Source organism: Xiphophorus maculatus, chromosome 20 (assembly GCF_002775205.1).
Source record: "Xiphophorus maculatus strain JP 163 A chromosome 20, X_maculatus-5.0-male, whole genome shotgun sequence".
NCBI classification, from domain to species: Eukaryota; Metazoa; Chordata; class Actinopteri; order Cyprinodontiformes; family Poeciliidae; genus Xiphophorus; species Xiphophorus maculatus.
The window spans coordinates 18,211,502-18,233,205 of NC_036462.1; the positions used below are offsets into that span (position 1 = coordinate 18,211,502).

Consider the following 21,704-nt stretch of genomic DNA (forward strand, 5'->3'; position numbering starts at 1 on the left):
CTTCTACATGACCAGGATTCATCTGAACCTGTTAGTTCATCACTGTGTTATTGATTCATCCATAAAACAAGAGAGGATCAAACTGCAATGAACAATAAAGCCTGCAGAGCACAGCCAATTTCTCATCAGACCTAAGGACACAAAGTGTTTAATCAAGACTAACTAAATAAAAAAAAACTCAGCAAGAAACAAATAGAACAAGATTTAATGATAGTCTAAATTTCCAGTTAACAAATCTGCCTAGTATAGTACAGGAAAGTTAAAATAACCTAAATAGACAGACAGCAAGAGTCTATTTGCTCATAAAACTCCTCAGACAGAGGTCAAAACTAAATAAAATGCATTTATCAAGCACATTAAAAACAACTTATTCTGACCAAGGTGCAAAGAGACAGAAAGGCAAGTTTCCCTCATAAAATATGAGCATGAGACGTCTCTGAAATAAATAGGTTGGGCAATTTCTGATATGAGCGACATGGGCAACTGCCCAGGGCGGCATCTTGTGGGGAGCAGCATGGCCCTTTTTCTCAAAAATCCTTTCACAGAATGACACCTCAGAGCTAACTACGACACATGTTAAGTGGTGTGATACAGTACAGCTAATTATCTTCAAACTTTATTGTTTCTTCTCCACAAAACATCTGTATTTCATTGCTTCTGCAGGAGTTTCTACATGAGTGGACTTAAGGGCCAGATAACCTTTAGATGTGTCCTCTGTCCGACACGTTTGAATTAAAAGGCAAAACTTCCTCACTAACATGCAGTCAAGCTCCACAGAGCTCTGCTGATGAGCTAATATTGGAGCCAGGTGTAACGAAGCAGAGAGATACTTCTAAAAGCTGCAGAACTCCGGTACTTTGGGACTGCAGCCCACTGCTCTACACCCTGTCACCCGTAGATGATGGAGGAGGTAAATCAGGGATGATGTAGTACAGGCTGTCGACGTCAGACTGGAAAACAAAAACAGCAGGATTTTTTACATTTCTAACATTTACACACAAGTTAAGTTTACAAACATCTCTTTTTTTGTGATCATATTTTCGTACGTCTTCAGCTGAAGAATCTTCAACGGCGGATTTTCCAGAATCTGAAAAAGTAGAAAACACAATTAACAGTATCAGGTTTGACAGTTCACTTTCTATGTGAACAAATCTATGATTTCTGTAAATATAAAAACTGTATAAATTATTTTTAGGAAATACTTTATTGCAAATGTATTTTTAGATCGACTTCAAGTGGGTATCAAATTAAGGAAACTCACTTGTAGACGAGTCAGCAGCAGGTACAGATGTGATTATGCTGTAGACGGCATCACTATGTAACTTGAAACAACGGAAAAGATCATGTCAATGGAAAATAAATAAAAAATGCAAACAAGATAATGCAATGTGAATGACTCAAAAAATCGTTTATTACCATCTCTGTGTCATCAATCATCTGTACAGACTGATCTAAAACAGACATTAACATGATTCATAAGCAGAAATATAGAGACTAATTATAAGTTAATAGGAAAAACAGTAGATATTTCAAGATCCTAGATGTGTTTTACCTGTAATGTTGGTTTGTTTTCTATGTAAAAGTTAAAAAAAAGAAACAGATTTATTTAGTCAGTTATTACACTGAGCAGCAAAGCAAAATCAGATTTAGACAAATTAGGAGTTTATTCCCTGTCATGCGAGTATTTCAGAGGAAACTAAGTACAAAACCTTCTGATTTCTGAGGTAAAATTTTAAAAAACCCATTAAAACATGAATTAATTTTAAAGATAAAAGAGATCTGGCCATTAAGAAAGCTTTTAAATATCCATAAATTAAAGCAATGTTATGAAGGCCCACAGATCCACAAAGTCAGATAAACCAGTAACTTTATATTTCTCTCTAAACATACCGTTAATAGATTTATGTTTATTTATCAGAACCTGAATTTGATAAAAAGAACAATAATAGAAAGCCTTACCTCTTGTGTGATCCCTTTTCTGAACAAATAAAAAGTAGACTGAATCAGATGACTTAGTTGTTCTTAACCATTCACACTCCACAACTCAAGACTTCAAATTCTGTTTTTATGCTGCTGAACTTCACTAATTTCATATTTATTTAAAAAGCTTGTGTTCAGCAAAACAGTCTAAGTGTCTTTGCTCTAAATGTTATTTCTTAACTTACAAACATCCATTATATTTAAACTTTTATCAAACATATTATATCTGCAGTATGTCGCTGTAGCTGTAAGAGGTTTGATTTTATATTGGATTTTATTTGTAAAAAATTCTCAGCAAAGTCAAAGACAAACTTTTTAATGGATCTCCTTTATTAAATAAAAGTTTAAATGTTTCTCACCAGTCCTCCTTTTGGCTCTGAAACACGCTGCTGCCATCAAGATGAAGATCACAATCACTCCAGCCACAGCTGTCGTGATAATTAAAGTCTTCATGTCTGTTTTAAAGGTCATAAAGTTTCACTTTGACTTTCAAACCACAATCGCTTTGAGTTGCTGCAACATCATCCGACTTCAAATCTAAAAAATCTGTCAGCTAAGATTTTACTACTAAGATTTACATAAATGTCAAAAACTAAAATACTACGTGCATATTAATTCATGTTTCAAGTTGAAAATAACTAAACTACAGAAGAATATAATTCATATTGTAATGCAGAGCGATGCATAAAGCAGAAACCATTCGGAAAACGTGAGCTTCTTTAGATTCAAGAGGTTATAAACCTTGAATAGTCTAAATATCTTACTGAAGGATGCACAATATTAAACAGCTGTATTTAAAAAAAACAAGGATAAAACATAAACAGAAACATCTTAATACTGACAGTAAAACAAGAATCTCACCTATATTTTTGCCCTTAGGTTCGTGACTTCCTGCTTTTTCTGTAATCTCTGCCACTTTATAATTAGAAGTGACACTTGAAGACACTAAAACAGAGATGAGATCAAATTAATATTTGAATCAGATGTAAACCAGATGACATCTGCTTTTCATAGACATCTTAAAAAAAACATGTTTCTTTCCCATTTTAAAAAAATAAACTATTTTCTTTGGTTGATAAAATGTCCTTTTAAAAACAGATTTGTGTTTAATACAGATCAAATAATTCATGGTTTTTCCAATTAAATACAAAATATAAAGATCTATAAAGCATGACATGGTGTTATATTCAGAATTGTGGCTCTGTTCACTAACTTATACTTATATATGTCTTATATATATGTCTTTGTTTAATCTAAACAATACACTGGACACCACATTCATCCATTCATGCATTGATGGTGGGAAGCTACATTTTCCCTGGACAGTCTGACAGAAGTGAAACTGCCTTAAAACATGTAAATTATTCAGTAATATTTTGTGCTACAGCAATTTCTCTCATTCTCACTACAACATTGAGCTGATTAAAGGGAAAATTACTTTTACTAAACTGTTTACTCCTGCAATCTGCTGAAAACCAAAATGTTGGGATGTTGACATTGTGATCTCAGGTAGCATGACAATAACATTTTTCTAAAATATATTTTATCGTTACCATTGGTGGGAAACACTGAGTCCACTGAGCCTGCGGTCCTTGTGGATCTTGTTGGTATTGTCCTGATCTCTGTTACTTTTCCTTCCACAACATACGAATAGAAAACAGGTTTTCAGTTTTAAGTGTAACTAAATAAAGAATCTCTAATTTTTTTTGTAAAACTGACTTCGGAATATTTCCTATCAGCTTTCTGCACTAAGAAATGTAATTTTACTAAAATAGAATGTACTTTCATATACATAAACCTGTTTTCTGGAACAAAAAAAAGTGTACAGCTTTGGGTTGGAAAAATGTCAACAGACTTAGCGCCACCAAGTGGTTAAAGCAGATATCTTTTAATTTGCCTCTGAAAAGAATAGCATATATTAGGAAATCCTAATAATGTTTTTGAGAAGATATCAGGGCTTTTTAACCCTTGATTTGCTGAAACCTGCAGTGTGACACGCTGAATATACATGTACAACTGCATCCAATCTGCTTCCCCAGCTGTTTTGAGAAGCTGTGTGTTTTTTGTTTTTGTTTTGGTTTATTCAACGTTTCAATTTGTTTTCCATTTCTCCGACTTACTGTCATGTAGGATGTCTATAAGATGCTTGCTTAGACTTGTGCATGACTGTATTTTCAAAGTGGAAAATCCCAATAAAAATATTTTGGTAAAAAAAACAATTGCAATATGTTCATAATTATAATAATGTTTAAAACCTGTCTGTACATGTGGGACATGCTGGTCGAGCAAGATTGATCTTGGAGGCTCCACCTCGTAACTCATGGGACTTAAACAATCTACATATTGGTGCCAGATCCAGACACTGCACCTTGAGGGTCCATGGCTTTATTAAAAATAAAAACATATTTTTACAGCATTTACTGTATTCATGTCATGTTTGACTCACCTCTGAAGCTGTATGGATCACTACGAAGTGACAAAGTTTTCCTGTCACCTTTCAAACTATAATCACAGCTGACTTCCTTCTGCTGAACCAAACGTAGACGCCAAAGTAATTCATTTTCTTCAATGACAATCCGACAGAACCGCTGACCGGTTTCTGAGCTCTTCGTCTTCCACGTTGTTGTTGTTGCAGTTGGATGACTTGATTCTCCAAAGTACAGGTTACATGTTGTAGCGTTTTTCACGGATTCAGGCAGAAAGCAAAGGAAGAGAGAGTACATACCTTTAACATAGTGCACACTCAGCTGTGGTTTTAGACCTACAGAAAAAGTCATTTGTGTAAAAAGGGAAAGTAAAATAGTTTATATGTTGTGGCAGAAAACCAGAGCTGATAACTTTTCCCGTTAAACTTTGACAAGTTTTCATAAATAAAACTCAGTCGTTAACTTTTTTAAAAATGAGGCAGTCACTTACGTATAGTAATACGGGCCATATCGCTGTCAGGAGATGGAGAATTTCTATCCCCATAATTTACAATATAAAAACATCTCACTTCAGCCACTGAGGATGAACTTTGCTTTGCCATCAGCAGCAGCTCAGTTCCTGTAAACGTCTTCATGCAGGAGAAAGGTGTCAGAGTTCCTCCATTCACATAGAAATAACACTGATGCACAGAAAAATTAGCTGGAGCCCGACAGCTTAATGTGACTGAATCTGTTTCTGTGATTATTGATGAATTCACTGTTAGTTTAGCCTGAGGAAGAGCTGAAATATAAAAACAGAGGATCAAGTATTGATACATCAAGATTAGCACATTTCCAATAGTAAATTATTCTTTGATCTGAAATTAAAAGAAAAGCTTTGTGCTAAGCCTTTAAGATATTAGGTAACTTTACTAGCAGTAATAAATTGCACAGTTATAACACATCTGGACAAAAAAAACGTCAGAAACTGACCTTGTTTGACTTGCACCTCACGAAAAGAACCTGTTTGAAAGAAGAATTTAACACAATATTTATCTATACTGAAAAGCTTTATCTATAAACAGGATTAACTGGCACATTATAAAGTCACAATCACATACTGTGACTTTCAAACAGCACATTATTCTCAGAATAAACTGCACAACAAAGCCAGTGAGAACAAACAAAGTTATATTTGTGTGCATTTATATTTATCAGTGAAAATTCACTGATGTTGAGAGAAAGTAAGAAAATTAACTTACCCAAAAGAATGATAAAAACCAGGCATCCCGTCATGGTGAAGGCAGACTTAAGCTGTTCATAACCTTTGAGAGAAGATAAGCATCTGACAGCATGAAGATCAGAAGAACTCAAAGATACAACCCACAAACATGACTGACAGGCGACTCAGAGGGGAAACAGCTTCACTCCAAAAGCAACATCAAAGCAGATTTTAGTGCAAATGGACTCAAGGACAAATACTTTAATTTTAATACTGATATCCCCTGTTTGATTATCATGGCCATTGGTTACATTTCAATGGTAATGCTCAGGCTGAAGGTATTGACCATTAGGTGTTCTTATCAAAGCATCTTATTAATTGTTATATTATGAATGAGCAACAAACTATTAGCCCTGCAACAGACTGGCGACCTGTCCAGGGTGAACCCGCCTCTCGCCCAGAACGTTAGCTGGAGACAGACACCAGCGCCTCCCGACCCAACTGTGTTCAGAAAATGGATGGATGGATGAACAAACCATTATTCTTCACTGGTTATGTGTCCAAACTCATCTCTTTAGATTTGATAAAATGCAAGGTAGTTGGCTTTACACACTGCACAATGTTTTTTGTTTCACGAAACATTTTTAGCTTTTGAAACAGAAACAGAAAACTAATAAAAATAAAAATGGTTTTATAAATAGAATTTTATTGCACTATGGATGAGCAAGCTAGTGCTTTAAGAAACAAAAAATATATGATTTTAACTGGATGTAGTTACATTTTTCTGTTGTTCTGGTGACGTACTGATTACAACGTCTCTGAGACCAAAGGGATAATCTAGAAAAAAACAAAAGGAAATATGTTTTTACTGGACATGCAAATAAAACATAAAATGAATTTTACAAACTGTTTCAGTGAACTGATAGCAACAGCACAGAAACAGAAACAGAGACGAAATGCACGTTCTAACCTGGAAAGTTACAGCCAGCTTTTATGTTGTGCTGTGAAAAAGAATCTTCAGAAAATTGATAAAATAAAGACATTAACATAGAAGCAGCATGACACAAAGTTTGATACAGTTATTTGCTGTTTCTCTAAGGTGAAGATTACATCTCATGCTGTGCAGCTGCAAGTGTACAGTGTTTGGTTTTTGCACACATCAAAGGACCTTCAGTGTAAGCGCCCATGCATGCACACAGATTTACACAATGCTCTCAGTGAGAGAAAATCTTGGTGTCTTTTCTGGAAGAAATATCCACAGCCTGCCTCAGAAAAGCAAAGAGTGTATTTTTCATTCATCCCCAAATAAACCACTATTTACTGGTGTCGGGATGAGCTTCGCTCACTTCAAGTTTCCACTCAAGAACATCAGAGTTCATCTAAAGCACAGGTGTCAAACTCCAGTCCTCAAGGGCCACCGTCCTGCAGTCTGACAAACTAGTTGCACAGGTTAAGTAAAGTTGGTAAATACAGTATAAATGTATATTTGGATTCTAGCTGTGATTTTCAGCCACTTTGTGCAAATTACCTTTCTTTTATGTTCTGTATAAATGTAGAGCAACATAAACGTTTAATGTCAATAATCATCAGTGTAACTGCAAATAATACCTTTTACTAAATAAAGCACCAAAAGACATTATGAACACAATTTACCAGTGAAGAAGTACATCGTAGACAACAAATAAATCACAACGAAGAGTGAATTCAAATGGCCTTTTCCATGTCCTCCCAATTCTGTTTTAAAGACTCATAACTGTAAATATATATATATATATATATATATATATATATATATATATATATATATATATATATATATATATATATATATATATATATATATTTATTTATTTTTTTCACTGAGAATACTCATATTTAATTACTATAATTTATTTTCTAGGTGCTGCACAGACTAGAGTTACTTTTTGGCGCCATCAAGTGGATGATCATGTTGACTTTTTTAATCACAAATTTTAATATAAGGCAAATCTAACAGCCTGAGTAAAGTATTTAAACCACAGCAGTTGTTCAGGATGAAAACCATTAACTTTTCAACGGCTGCAAATCTGTCTGCTCTGTTTCACATCTAGAAATGTGATTGTATTTTTATCTGTGTATAGAAATTTAAGTATGACAAACTCAGTTTTTTTGAGATCAAAAAATGTAATAGAAAATTAAACACAAATCCTCAGTTTTTATCTCACATTAAGAGAGAAACCACTCCAGCTTCCCACACACAGGGATGTGTATGGTTCTCACAGGAAAGGCACTCTGACCGTTTCTGCCACCCACCTGCCGATTGAAATGGAAAAAATTATCTGCAGTCCTGCATTGGATGAAATGCAGTGCAGTTCTCTAAAAAGCATGTGGTATGGGCTCCATATTTACAGCAATAAGGAACAGAGGCAGGGATTCATTTGAGTCAGTTCCTGTAGCAACAGGATCCAGGAACTCTTATTTGTGCGTTCCAGTAACAACTTTCCAGTAAGTCTGAAGCCAACTAATAATAAAGTCATGAATATGGGATGTGTAGTCTTTGCTCAAAATATATTTTTTAAACTTAACGGCCACTTAAGGGCTTCTTAATATCACATAAGAGCCGACCCTTCAAGGAAATTATCAGTCTGCAAACTGAGAAAAATTCACAAATTCATACAAAAATATGTATTAAAATGTTTAATACAATTTTTTTTCTTTCATTATTGAGCGTCTTTATGCAATGTAGTTTGCCTTTTTTTTTCCTTTACAGTGTTTTAACTTCTGTTAAATGTAACAATTTCTGTTCAGATAAAATCCAACCCATAAAAAACATCGATTTGAGTTATGATGCACTTAATTGTGAAGCTTAAAATAAGAATAAAACATTGTGAAATAAAAGATGAACAGCAGCTACGCAGCTAATGAAGATAAACAATGTGAATTTTCTGAAACAGTTTTTTTCCATTTCACTTCTTTGACTTTTTCACCAGTTTGAAGTTTCAGAAAAGCTCTCAGAAAAACCGCCCGCTATGCAGCGACTCGCACGCTGGCCACAGCATCACAAGATAAAAGTGTGTAAAAGTTTGTTAGACTGACAGCAAAGCTTTGGGTTTAAAATTAAAATCAACTCTGCCCTTTGTGCTGACTGTCAAATTCGGAATATGTACAAGGTTATTCTTTGTTTTTCGAAAACATTTGTATCCTAAACACTTTGGCTGAAATCACGTTTTTGGTGTTTTTCATATGTTTTTGCAAATTTCTGCAAACGTAATCAATTACAAATTTATTGATGGAACTTGACTTAATGTCGTGTTTTGATTGTTGATTCTATGTTGCATTGTGTTTCTGTGTTTGATGTGATGTAAAGCACTTTGAAATGCCTTGATGCTGAAATGTGCTATACAAATACAATTTGATTGATTGATTTTCTTAAATGTAAAGAAACAGCTCAACAGACCAGTTTATGAAGCTCCTGAAGTTTAACAGTAACACATTTTAATTAGAGCCAAACACACCTGATGTGCGCAGCATCCACAGAAACACATAAGTACAAAGGAGTTCTGGGTAAAACAGTTTTCACAAATTATTTAAATTAAAAACAAATTTTGATATTGAGCTGACATAAATCACAGAATTAAATCTACTTGTCAAGTTCGAGATGAGAAAGTAAAATAAAATGTTTTTCTTTGATCTGCTGGGATGAATATCCAAATCTTTAACATGTTCCTCATTGGGTTTCTGTAACAAAAGTCTTTTGCATAACATCATCTCTGCACAAAATAGTGCAGCGTTATACAGTATAACTAATGATTATCTTCAGGGAATTAGTTTTTTCTCCATGAAAATGTGTTTCAGTGATTCTGCAGCAGGCAGTACACCCGGTCATCCCTGGTTGATGGAGGAGGTAAATCAGGGATGGTGCAGTACACGTGGTAGACGTCAGACTGGAAAATAAAAACAGCAGCAATGAGAACTATTTACATTCATAACATTTCCTGCCAAGATCAACAAACATCTTTTCTGGATAAATGTCTCGTACATCTTCAGTTTGTGGTTTTTCTTTGGCAGGTTTCCCAGGACCTGAAAAATAAGGAAATGTAACTAACATGAGTCAATAGCCGGTTTGACTGTTTATTTTTTTGTGTGAATCCATTATTTCTGCAAATTTAGACAGTATAAATTACATATATTCACTTCAAGATCAGTCATTGGATGAATGTATTAAATATTTTTTAAATATCACTAAGCAGTAATAATAATAATAATAATCACGTATTTAGTGTATGTGTCTCAAAAGGCTTAAAAGAAAAGTCACAAACATTTCTGGTTAACATTTACATAAACTTTAAAAAACAAATCATAGAGTTTATTTTCCATTTAGGAATCGTTTTATTGCTGATGTATTTTCAGATAAATTTCAAGTGGGCATAAAAGTTAATAAACTCACCTGCAGGACGATCAGCAGCAGGTGCAGATGTGATGACGCTATAGACGCCATCTTTATCTAGTGGTAACTTTAAATATGAGGAAAAGGAAAAATGAAGAGAGAAAAATCCAAGCGAGATAATGAGATAATACTCATCATAAAATATATTTTATTTACCATCTCTGTGTTATCAGTCACTTTCATCCACACACTCTGATCTGCAACATAAATTAAATATAGTTTATTATATAAGAATAACAAACATTGGTGTTTCAGTACCCTACAAATATATTATTACCTTTAAGGTTGGCTTGTTTTCTGTGGAAAGATGAACAAAAACAGATTTATTTAGTCAGTGTGTGCAGCAAAACTAAATATGATGTAGACTAATAAAAGTATGTTCTTTGTAAGCAAGCATTTCAGCAAAAACAAAATATAAAACCTTCTGAGATTAAATTTGAATTAAAAGTAAAATCTTTTAGAATTTAAAGAAAAGAAAAATGACAGTCATAAATAAAACCAAGCAAATCTCCTTGACTGGAAGCAATATTGTGAAGACCCAAAGGCAAAATAACTAATAACTTTATTTTTTCTCTGAACTATCATTAAATGACATTATAATCCCCATGAGGGTAAACTATTTGCATTAATAGAAATGATTACTACTGTGATTTTCATAGAAATAATAGGATCTCCTGCTTAATAAAACATAATTTTACCTATAATATATGTTACTAAATTCCATCATAGGTAAAAATAAAACAAACAGAAAACAAAGCTGGTAGATTTGTCAGAGTAGATTGACTTTTAGCTCTGTAACCTCTAAGGATTACATAGTGCAAAGAATAATATGTTGAGAAAAAATGACGGAACGATGTAGTCAAGACAAACACATGGTGTTCAGTCAGGAAAAACAGTAACGCAAGTTTCATATTTGACTCAAAGTTCAATTTCAGGCTGAATCTTGTGTTGAGTTGATTCTTTTCCCAGGTGGACATTAACATCAGACACCAAATGGCTGCTGGTTTGAAATCTGTGTGTGGAAATCTTTATATAGATAGGATGTTGAATTAATCTCACACTATTAAAGCAGCTGGTGGTCCCATGAGTTACAGAAAGAACCTTTATTCCCACGGCCCCCCCAAAATGTCTGTATGTTAATCATTTAAATGTTTCATTTAAAGTTTAATTTAAACAACATGCATAAAACTTTTTTCACCATTTAACAAATTCATGCCCAGCTGTCAGTGAGCGTTCATTTATAAGAACCTGATGAGAACAAGAAAGTCTTACCTGTTGTGCAAACCTTTTCCTGAGAAACAAGAAGCAGATTGACTCAGATTATTTTATTCCACTAGTAAAACAAGGATAACTAGCAATTTACACTCTATGACTCATGGCTTATACTTATGTTTTAATGCTGCCATGCATCTCTAAATTAATATCTAAAACCTTTGTATTCACTGTATAAAACCAGAAACCTAACATTGCTATAAATAGTTAGTTGACATTTAAAAATAACTTCTGCACACTATCCATATCCTCCTTTCACGGTAGTCATGGTAGCTGTAAGTGGTCAGATTTTTTTGAAAATTATTTATAAACTCAGCTGGGTGTTAGTTTCTCACCAGTTCTTCTTTTGGCTATGAGACACGCTGCCACCACCAGAATGGAGACCACAATCACTCCACCCACCACCGCTGCTGCAATTGCCAATATCCTCGTATCTGTTTAAAGGTCATCAACAAGTTTCACTTCGGCTTTCTCACAAGAATCGCTGCGTTGCTGCAACACTCAACTAGATGCATTCATTCTTCATATCTCAAAATCTGTCTTCAAAAATTTAAGTATTAGGATTTTTATCAATTTCACGAGCAAAAATGCTGTATGGATTTTAATTCATGGTATAATTTGAAAAGCACAGTGTTGTTTGGACTTTAATGCACAGTGATGCATTCAGCGGAAACATTTAGAAACTTCAAGATTCGTCTTTAGAATCTAGTGGTTAGTGTTTCTGTAAACACTAACCACTTTAGTTTAAACATCTTGCTGCAGGATGGACAATATAAAACAGCTGCACTTTAAAATATAAAAAAGTTAAATGACAATTTAAACACCGATAGTAAAATTGGAGTCTCACCTATGAATATAAAATTCACATTTGTCGTCCTTTGAGATGTGGAAGTAACAGTTGAAGAAGCTAAAACAAACACGAAATGAAATAAATGTTTTAGTGAAATATACATAAAGTTTGTTTTGTGAAAACATTTTATGAATAGATATTTCTTCCTATTTTGTAACTTTAGGGGGAAAAAACAGTTATTTGGTCCATCAAAAGTCCTACTTAAAATAATTAAAATACTTAAGAATATAAACAGTTTTTACTTTCTTACATTAAATCAAGCTATACTTTTTCTGTTTTTATTGAGAACATCAGATTTATTTCTGGCAAGTTAATATTTATATTGTTCTGACTAAATCTCAGAATAAAATAAAATGTCAAATTCAAAGGTTTCATATAAAGAGAACCGTGGACCGCTACAAGTCTTATTCATTCTTTATTGCAATTTCCAGAGCTGAAAGTGCCACATTAATTTGTTCAAGAAACAATAAACAACTCATGAATATTCAGGCATCATGAAGTCCAGGAACGAGACAAGTTTTGTGTTTTAGTGCAAAATGTGTGAGGTCTTGAGCATTTCCATCTTTTAATGCAGTTTCAGCTTCAAGACTTTTGGCGTGTCTTTCTACCAACTTTGCACATTTGAACACTGAAATTTTCATTTATTCTTCATCGTTAAACAGCTCAAACCCAAACAGATTGAATGGAGAGCATCTGTGAAGAGATTATGTAAAGTAAAACTGTGAAGGTCTGAAAGTAAATTTGTCCAAGGGACCAGTTAGCTCTGGTTTTGTCCCAGTGCATCATTACAAAACAATATGGCCCCTGACCTTAACACCTTCTTCCACACTGTGTCATATTCCCTACTTGGTTCGTAGTAAACTGCAAACAGTAAACTGTGGCATCCAGTTAGTGTAGCCAAGGCCATTGGTCACAACATATTTTATTTGGGGGCATTAGTGTATTGGGGACTAAATAGAAATGCACAGTCATGTATTGTTTTCCTGCCTCTCCACAGTTCTGGACCATTTTGTGTTGATATTATTTATTTTGTACCGGGAGAGAAAGCAGTTCAGACCTTTTTGTCAGAGTAAAACGCAACAGAGAAAAAAATCTAATTACACAAATAGCATGTTTTTATGCATATTTTCAGAATATAATCTGAATTTTATTTCTGATTAATGCAATAATAGATTTTCCTACCTGGTGTAGAAGTGGTCTTACTCTTTGTCGGCTCTCTGGGTCCTAAACATTAAAAAAAACATGAAGCTATCACAATGTTCTGGGTCACTGCTGTTATTCTGGCATATTCACCTCATACCTGTGGTGAAAACTGTGACAGTTGTTGAAGGGATTGATTCTATTGGGAAAATAAAAGGAAGTTAATTTGTGAAACCAGATCTAAACTTATCTCAATTAATTTTCAAGAAACGTGAAAAGTGCTGAAGGTGATTGAAAATAAGTGTTGATAGATTATAGGTAGAATAATGTTCAAACATCGAGTTAACCTGAGAAGTAAGAACAAAATAAGAGTAAATGTTGAACTGCTCAAATAACACAATTGCAAATTGTAAAACCAACACATTGAGATGTTGACATTATTTCACAGAGAACAAGGCAATAACTTTTTTGTATTTCATTTTTACCCTGGATGGGCAAAGCAGCGTCTGATGAACTTTCGGTCTTCGTAGATCTTGTTGGTATTTTGCTGATCTCAGTTAATTCTCCTTCCACATGACCTAAAATTAGAAAACAGATTTTCAGTCAGTCAAATAAATAAATAAAACTTACACCAGAGAAACAAAGCTTTTTTAACATAGACAAGAAAAGGGAACAAAAGATTATTTCTTAATTTCTGCACCTGTTAGTCAACGGGATATTTTAGACAGAAAGAAAACATTTGTTATGTTTATTTCAATACGACTGAAGCTAAAAGGGCAACCCATTAAATGTTTATTTGTTGTTAATCTAATGAATAATTTCTGGACTGTACTTATTCAAACAACTATTTTTGTAGATATATTCTGTGTTTTTTAATGTTATTTTACATCAGTTTACATTCAATTGTAAATCAAAAGATGCTTCTCTGTCATTTTATAAATTATGTAATCCTTAAAGTAAAAATCACATCACATTTGCATTCTTTGCATTATTTTCAGATTAAAACACAATAAATCCCGTTAAAATAGGCTTGTTTATACATATTTTTACAATATAGTCTCAGTGTTATGGCTGATTATTACACATTAGTACATTTTCCTACCTGACTTAGTAGAAGTGGAAATACTGGAGATACTCGTTGTCAGCTTTGTTGTACCTAAAAATAATATAAAAAAATTTACAATGTCCTGGTTCACTGCTGTTATTCTTGTCATATTTCACCATACCTGTGATTAAAACTGTGACAGTTCTTTGGGTGACTGATTCTGTTGAGAAAATGAAGAGAAGTGGATTTGTGAAAACTTGAATTGCATTTGTTGACATTCATAAACTAGTGTTTATTCTGCTGTCATCCAAACTACAACATTTACTGTTAAATAACCAATATTAGATCATCATTCAATGTCCGGAGTAAATAATCTGGCATATTTTTTAAAGATTTTTAGCCGTTTATAACAGAGGTATAAATGGCATTTGATGCAATAAAAAAAGGTTGAACAAAGATAGTTTTAATTTCAACAATTGCTATAAATTCTAAAGCTTCATTTAATTATTGCTGTTTTTTTGGTGACTTTTCTTTTTCCCTCTTTGCCACTGATCTTTGATTAAGCTGTTTAAAAGTTGCTTTACTAGACTGTTTACTCCTGCTGAAAACTAAAACATTGGGATGCTGATATTATTACCTCAGTAGAGAAAGAAAGACAACAACATTTTTCTAAACTATATTTCATCTTTACCCTGGATGGGAAAAACAGCGTTCGATGAGCTTGTGGTCTTCATAAATCTTGTTGTTTTCCTGATCTCAGTTAAATCTCCTTCCACAATACCTACAATAGAAAACAAATTTTCATTCAGTTTCCAGTGCAGCTAAATGATTAATCTTTAGGCTACTTTCATAAAACTGATTAAAATGTGCTGATGCTTACTTCAGGATTTTTTCACAGTTCATTGAAAGGTTATTTGTATTTGTCATGTAGTTTATAAATAAATGGTAAATATTACTTTATTCATCAATCAGGAACAACATTATTATCATCAACGAGAAATACAAACAAAACATTTTTATTTTTTACATTATTGTAGTTGCTGGTGTTATGCAAGAAGTGAACATTTTATCCCTGAAACTTGATTTATTAAAATCAGGTAAAATGGGCAGACAAATTGTTATAGCTGCACCTCCAAAGTTGCTGTTTTCCAGGTTTAGAGAGGTCAGCCTCTATTGTGCCAGTGGAGAAAGAGTTTGTTTGGTCAGATCCATGATCTGGTCTGACCAAACAGATGAGTTACTGTAGCTCAGATTATTTTAGAAATTAATGCTGGTTCTGACAGGAAGCTGTGACAAAATTACATCAGTTTGTTGTGAGGGTACATTATTTTAGCACTCTGATAAAAATCTAAAAAGACAAAAGAAGGTTACAGGAGAAACCCAACAAGATTGAGGTGAGGACTCAAAATTCAGCAGATCAGTCTAATCCATTGTTCTGGAGAAAGAAGTTTGATCCTGGAGGCTCAACTTCACGTCTTAAAGGACTTAAATGATCTTCTGCTTACATCTTGGTGCCAGATATCACACCAAACATTTGAGGGTCCATGGCTTATTTAAAAACTAAAGGGACTTATGAACCAAAAAATTTATGTTTTTGTTTGACTCACCGGTTAATCTGTATGGATCACTACGAGGTGACAAAGATTTCCCATCTCTTTCCAATCTATAATCACAGCTGGCCTCCTTCTGTTCAGCCAAACCTAGATGTCTCAAAAATTCATTTTCTTGAATCTCAGTCCAGCAGAACCACTGATTGATTCTTGATCTGGTTTTTGATATTATTGTTGCTGCTGCTGGACGACTTGATTCTCCAAAGTACAGATTACATGTTGTATCTTGTTTCACAGATCCAGGCAGAAAGCAGGTAACGAAAGCAGACTGGCCCTTACGATAGTTTACAGTTATTTGTGGTTTCAGACCTAAAGAGGACGTAATTAGTGTCAACAGGCAAAATAAAATATGTTATATGTTGTGCCACTGAAACAGAGTTAATGATTAGATTACAGCTATGAAATCACAGAGCTAAACTTAAATGTGAAGTTGAAGCAGCACTTACTTATAGTAATATAGGACACATCACTGTGGGGAGATGGAGAATTTACAGTTCCATAGTTTACAGTATAGAAACATCTCACTTCAGCCACAGAGGGTAAACTTTTCTTTCTCATCCACAGCAGCTCAGTTCCTGTAAATGTCTTTATGCAGGGAAAATGTGTCTGAGTTCCTCCATTTACATAGAAATAACACTGATGCACAGAAACACGAGCTGGAGCCCGACAGCTTAATGTGACTGAATCTGTGTCTTTGATTAATGATGAATCCGCTGTTAGTTTAGCCTGAGGAAGAGCTGAAATAAAAACAAAGGATCAAATGTTTAGTTACTATATGGATAATATGACATTTTCCTTTGAGAAATTATTCTTTAATCTGTAATAAAATTAAACATGTTGGATTGGATTTAACCAATCACAAGAACTGAAACAACCTTGAGAATAGATAAATAAATCAATGAATAGAAACAATTAAAACAGTGAAACAACGACAGAGTAAAGTCAACACAACATGTCTGAAAAGGAGCATGGACGTTTCAAAAGGAGGTTGTTGTTTTTTTTGTTTGTTTTTTCACAAAGACATTTTTTTAAGATATTAAACTGATCAAAGTAATAACACAACTGGACATAAGAAACATCAGAAACTGACCTTGTACTTGCAACTCTTGAAAGGAACCTGTTTGAAAGAAAGTTTAATAAAATACTTACTTGCATAAATTGAAAGACTGTAAAGTTACACTGAACTGGGGCATTTTAATAAAAAAGAACAATTTGTACAAATATTTTCATTTGCAAACCACAGCCTAATCTACACAACTAAAGCATTCAGCCCATATGACCCAATCAAATTAAGTGTGGTGAATGTCTATATTTATCAGTAAAAACTCACATTCATGTGGAGAGAATGTAGAAAAGTTAACTTACCCAAAAGAACAATAAAAACTAGACATCCTATCATGGTGAAACTGATCACAACCCTGCAGAGAAGATGAGTGTCTGACTGCATGAAGTCAGAGACTTATTCTGTTCACTACTTGCAGGAAAACCACAGAGAGCATCAACATGACTCAGTGGTACAACCCACAATCACACACAACGTGTTCAACCTTTTATAACTTCCACCGTGTTTGATTAAGTCTAAATGTTCAGAGTCACTTATGTTTCCTTACATCTGTACAAAGTATCTTCACTTTTACTTTCTTAATGTATTTCTCATCTACACAGTTTCTCTGTTTCATCTTCTTCAAAGTTATCTTTGTTCCTGAGTTTAACTGAGCTATAACCACCTCCCACGTTGCCATGGTGATCATGCATGTTCACAGTCTGCTGTAATTAACCCCACTGTGACCCCAAACACAACTAGGCCGGTGGAGAAAGAAGGTTGGCTTTTGTTTATTGTTTTTATTAAGGCTGACTTGATTATTAATACACATTTCTTATTCAATTAAGGGCAAAATTATTCATACACCAAACCTGGGTTGAATGTAGCGTTTTAATTTTAATAATAAATGTTTTTATGCATAAAGTAATATTAAGGTCAGAGTCCTGCCTCAAATATGAGAGAGGATCAGTAGAGGGACCTAAAGATTAGGGTGATGGCAAGGAGGCGTTCTAGTCACGAAGACTAATCATTAATAGACCGGTGGAAACAATCAGGGAAATCAATAATTATTCCAGTAACAACATGTTTTCTGTTGATTCATGAGTATGAAAGAAATTATTTTAACACAACATTTTTAACAACAAGTAACTAAAAACCGATTTTTACTTGTTCAAAGTTTCTGCTCATTTTATTTTACTTTATAATAATTTTATTAATGTCTGACTCTTCAGAAATAATGTTTTAATTTAGTAAGATTCATTTTAAATCAGGCAGTATGAATAATTTGAGGGTATTAATGTAGCTTTCAACCTGCTGCTTTCAGAAGTCAACCAGAGTCCATCAGTGTGTAACATGATCTGAGTATAAATTCAGCTTTTCCATGAATATCTGAGGTTTATTATAAATCATTAGTAAACAAACGGCATAACGGAGACCAAGGAACCCGGCCGAGAGATGAAGGAGAATCTGTAAAGTCTGGAAATGGAAAGAGTACAGCCTGGGTACCAAGACACGGCGGTCCAAAACAGACATGCTGGAAAAGAAGCACATTACTCAGAAAAGGCTCATAATGACTCTGGATGAGCTGCAAAGACCAACAGCTCAGTTAGAGAAACATTACAACACGATAACTATGAATTGTTCACTCCACAAGTCAGACTTTCACAGAACAGCAGCAAGAAGAAAACCTGAAATATTTTCTCTTCAATTTTACCACAATAAGGCCAGGAAATGCAGCAAGATGTAGAAAAAAGCTCCAATTTGGCCTTTTTTTAGCCAACATGCAACATGTTTTGTGTGAAAGGAAACCACTGAACAGCACCTTGCCACTCCCTTCTGTGGTGGCAGCAGCATCATTATGTGGGGATGTTTTTTCCTCGCCAGAGATATGGAAACCGGTCAGAGTTGATGAAAAGTTAAGTGATGTTAAATCAAGAGCAAGAAAACAAACCCAGTAGAGGCGTCAAAAGATCTATTTGAGATTAGTTTGGAGGTTCATCTTCTACCTAAACATACAACCAGAACTGCAAAGGAAAGTTTTACAATGAATCAAGTTAATGTGTTAAAACAGCCTAGTTAAAGTCTGGACTTAAATCCAGCTAAGAATTTGTGGCAAGACTGAAAACAAACCAGAAGTTCAGAAGAAACAATAAAAATGTTGTTTTATTCTTCAGACAATCCCCCCAAAATCATGTCAAATTAAAACTGTCTATATTTTTATTTCAAATTTTTATTTACAAAACATTTTGAGAGTCATGTATCATTTTCATTATGTGCTACTGTGTTCTCCATTATTACAGAAAATACACTGACATTTGCGGTGGTAAAATGACACAATGTGAAAAACATTTAAGTGATATAAATATTTTAGCAAGGCACTGGAACTAGATTGTTTCATGATCTTGCAAAGTTAATCTGCCGCAAAGCAGAAAAGGTTTAAGTAGAGAGAAATCCAGTTAACAGTTAATACAAAGTTCTGTAAAATGACTTTGTTTCGTTAAATTAATTCTCCAAGGGGAAAAAAAAAGACTGACATTTGTTTTGGTTTTAAACCTCTTTAGGTTTTTTACTGAGATCATTTGTCACATTTCAACAGAAGAAATTTCTCATCTCCAATAATTGATAAATCTTTCTCTAACGCCAAGGATTTAGACTGTGTGAGTCAAAATGCATCACCTTGTAAATTTGTTCATTTCTGTCTCTATATCAGCCTAATAAAATGCTTACGAGACTCATAAAGATCATTATTGAGCTAAAACGTTGGCATATTTAAAGCTGAAAGAAATTAGCAGATGGCTGTAAATTAAACAGAGTGAAAATAATTCAAATGTAAGATTCAATAAAAAAAAAGAACAGTTGTTTTTGAAATGCTGCATTTATGGTGTCTCACAGCTGATGTATCATCACTCTGTAAAAAATAAAACACAGTTAGCATTAGCATTTTTAAAAAATCACATTTATTGCCTTATTAGTTAGAGTTACTAGTTAGAGTTACTAGTTATAGAAAGCTTTTTTATTCATCAAATAAAGGCTGATTGTGTTTGAGCTGCTCAGTTGTTCACATTTCATGTTTACTTTCATAAGATGTGCACACGTTGTCATGGTGACACTTTCTAACCTGCTCAGTTTGAAAACGATGTAAATGGATCTAATTTCCTTTGCAGTAACATAAGAAATCCTGAATGTCAAATCATGATTCAGTTAGAATGACTTTTAGAAAAAACTCACCAAGTATCAGTTTTGTAGTCATAATAGATGACAGTGTTGTAGGTTTCATCACAATCAGCCTGCAGATGGTCAAACATTATGTTAAATAAAATAAAGTCAGAATAGTTTTAATCCAATACAGAACAATCACACTAGTTCAGTGATATAAACACAGATAATCAGTAACTCACCGTTATTATCCCAGCCGCTGCAAGGAAACTGAAACCCAATTTAAAGTTAGAAGAGTTTGTTTTTGTTAGTTAAGGAAAATCTCAACATGGAAATATATTTCTGAAATAATGTTCTTATGGTGATAAATCTGATATTTTATTTATATTTTAATCCTGGTCTTTGCTAATAAATGAAACCAACTTAATCCTTTAGGACTTATTGCTCTGACAAGATTCTGACTAATTCTGCTAATTTTTTTGCAAAGTTTTATTTGACACATTTGTATTCTGTTAAATCTTTGATTATTCACTACTGCTCAAATTTATGAAATTTAAGCTTTTCAACTTCACATGTTTTCAGATTGTATGGATTTTATTATAACCTCCAACTAACTTGAAACATCAGCAAATGTATATTTACCATTAGTCAGAGCAGGTAAACAAGCTTCTAACATTTTCTACAGTAATATTTCTCGTCACTCATTTTAAACATTTGTATAATACAAAAAGAAAAAAAATCTCCCTGCAATAATGACACACAGCACACTAGGTAGCAATATAACAATATTTAAGCAATAAAGTCTTTATCTTAATACATTTTTAAATTAAATGTATATTTGAACAATGTGAGACAATATTAAGAAATCTGATATTTTTATTACAACAAAATAAATACTGAAAAGAGTGAAAGCAAAGCAAAAGTCTTCCCTGTACTAACAAAAACCCATATAGCATAGTTAAATTTAAATAAATCTAGTTTTTCTTACCTCCTGGATTTCTGTTTCTCTGTAAGCAAGGAAAAGAAACAAAGTGAACCTGCTTGTATTAAGATGGTATAATTAGTTAATGACTTCTGAAATGTTTTCTACACTCATGGCAAGATTATAGTCGAACGTACATAAAAAATCAATACAGCTAAATAGTAATTTGATTCTCACCAGTTTTGCAGAGACTGAAGAGAAATGTTGCTGCACACATGATGCCACCCAGAGCCAGTCCTGATCCAATGCTCCATAAAAGCATCTCAGCAGAGGGAGACGGGGCTGCTGTCCAGTTTCTACCTGCTGCTACAGAGAAGTTTGGTATAATTATCATAATGTTAAGAGAAACACTTATGATACTCTTTGTCAGCTTTGCTATACTTAAACAAAATATATGCATCACAATGTTCTGGGTTACTGCTAATGTTCTTAGAATATTTCACCGTACCTGTGGTGAAAACTGTCACTGTTGTTTGGGTGAATGATTCTGACAATGAGAAAAATTAAATAAGGAAAACATTTTACAAGATACACTTTTTATTTCAATGATCTCTATAAACTCTTAACTAATATT

General features: G+C 33.6%; 2 protein-coding genes and 1 long non-coding RNA gene across 6 annotated transcripts; all 3 read right to left on the reverse strand.

The window, feature by feature from the left end:
* Nucleotides 1-857: 857 nt before the first annotated feature.
* Nucleotides 858-5,710, reverse strand: LOC111605799. Of its 3 annotated transcripts, none has more exons than XM_023324563.1 (13): nucleotides 5,648-5,710; nucleotides 5,379-5,408; nucleotides 4,897-5,187; nucleotides 4,427-4,741; nucleotides 3,534-3,614; nucleotides 2,842-2,925; nucleotides 2,340-2,408; nucleotides 1,960-1,978; nucleotides 1,553-1,572; nucleotides 1,417-1,451; nucleotides 1,262-1,322; nucleotides 1,047-1,087; nucleotides 858-950 (listed from the first exon to the last, which is right to left on the reverse strand). In XM_023324563.1, the coding sequence occupies exons 1-13, from the start codon at nucleotides 5,679-5,681 to the stop codon at nucleotides 879-881; spliced, it is 1,152 nt and encodes a 383-aa protein (XP_023180331.1). In that variant the 5' UTR covers nucleotides 5,682-5,710; the 3' UTR covers nucleotides 858-878. The 3 variants fall into 3 exon arrangements, with proteins under 3 accessions (XP_023180331.1, XP_023180330.1, XP_023180332.1); XM_023324562.1 differs by having other exon boundaries at nucleotides 2,340-2,435; XM_023324564.1 differs by having other exon boundaries at nucleotides 2,340-2,435; nucleotides 4,897-5,035; nucleotides 5,648-5,705.
* A 3,349-nt stretch (nucleotides 5,711-9,059) lies between these two features.
* Nucleotides 9,060-17,400, reverse strand: LOC111605827 (mucin-3A-like). Of its 2 annotated transcripts, XM_023324697.1 has the most exons (18): nucleotides 17,316-17,400; nucleotides 17,041-17,067; nucleotides 16,397-16,687; nucleotides 15,948-16,259; nucleotides 15,032-15,121; nucleotides 14,522-14,560; nucleotides 14,398-14,451; nucleotides 13,781-13,873; nucleotides 13,456-13,494; nucleotides 13,338-13,379; nucleotides 12,153-12,212; nucleotides 11,641-11,739; nucleotides 11,306-11,324; nucleotides 10,311-10,330; nucleotides 10,190-10,230; nucleotides 10,034-10,100; nucleotides 9,626-9,666; nucleotides 9,060-9,530 (listed from the first exon to the last, which is right to left on the reverse strand). In XM_023324697.1, exons 1-18 carry the CDS (start codon nucleotides 17,395-17,397, stop codon nucleotides 9,438-9,440), a joined length of 1,509 nt encoding a protein of 502 aa, XP_023180465.1. In that variant the 5' UTR covers nucleotides 17,398-17,400; the 3' UTR covers nucleotides 9,060-9,437. The 2 variants fall into 2 exon arrangements, with proteins under 2 accessions (XP_023180465.1, XP_023180466.1); XM_023324698.1 differs by lacking the exon at nucleotides 15,948-16,259.
* Nucleotides 17,401-20,226: 2,826 nt separating this feature from the next.
* On the reverse strand, nucleotides 20,227-21,156 carry LOC111612359. The gene is made up of 3 exons (XR_002754587.1): nucleotides 21,137-21,156; nucleotides 20,391-20,418; nucleotides 20,227-20,279 (listed from the first exon to the last, which is right to left on the reverse strand). It is a non-coding gene; the product is annotated as an uncharacterized LOC111612359 (long non-coding RNA).
* Between the last annotated feature and the right edge of the window lie 548 nt (nucleotides 21,157-21,704).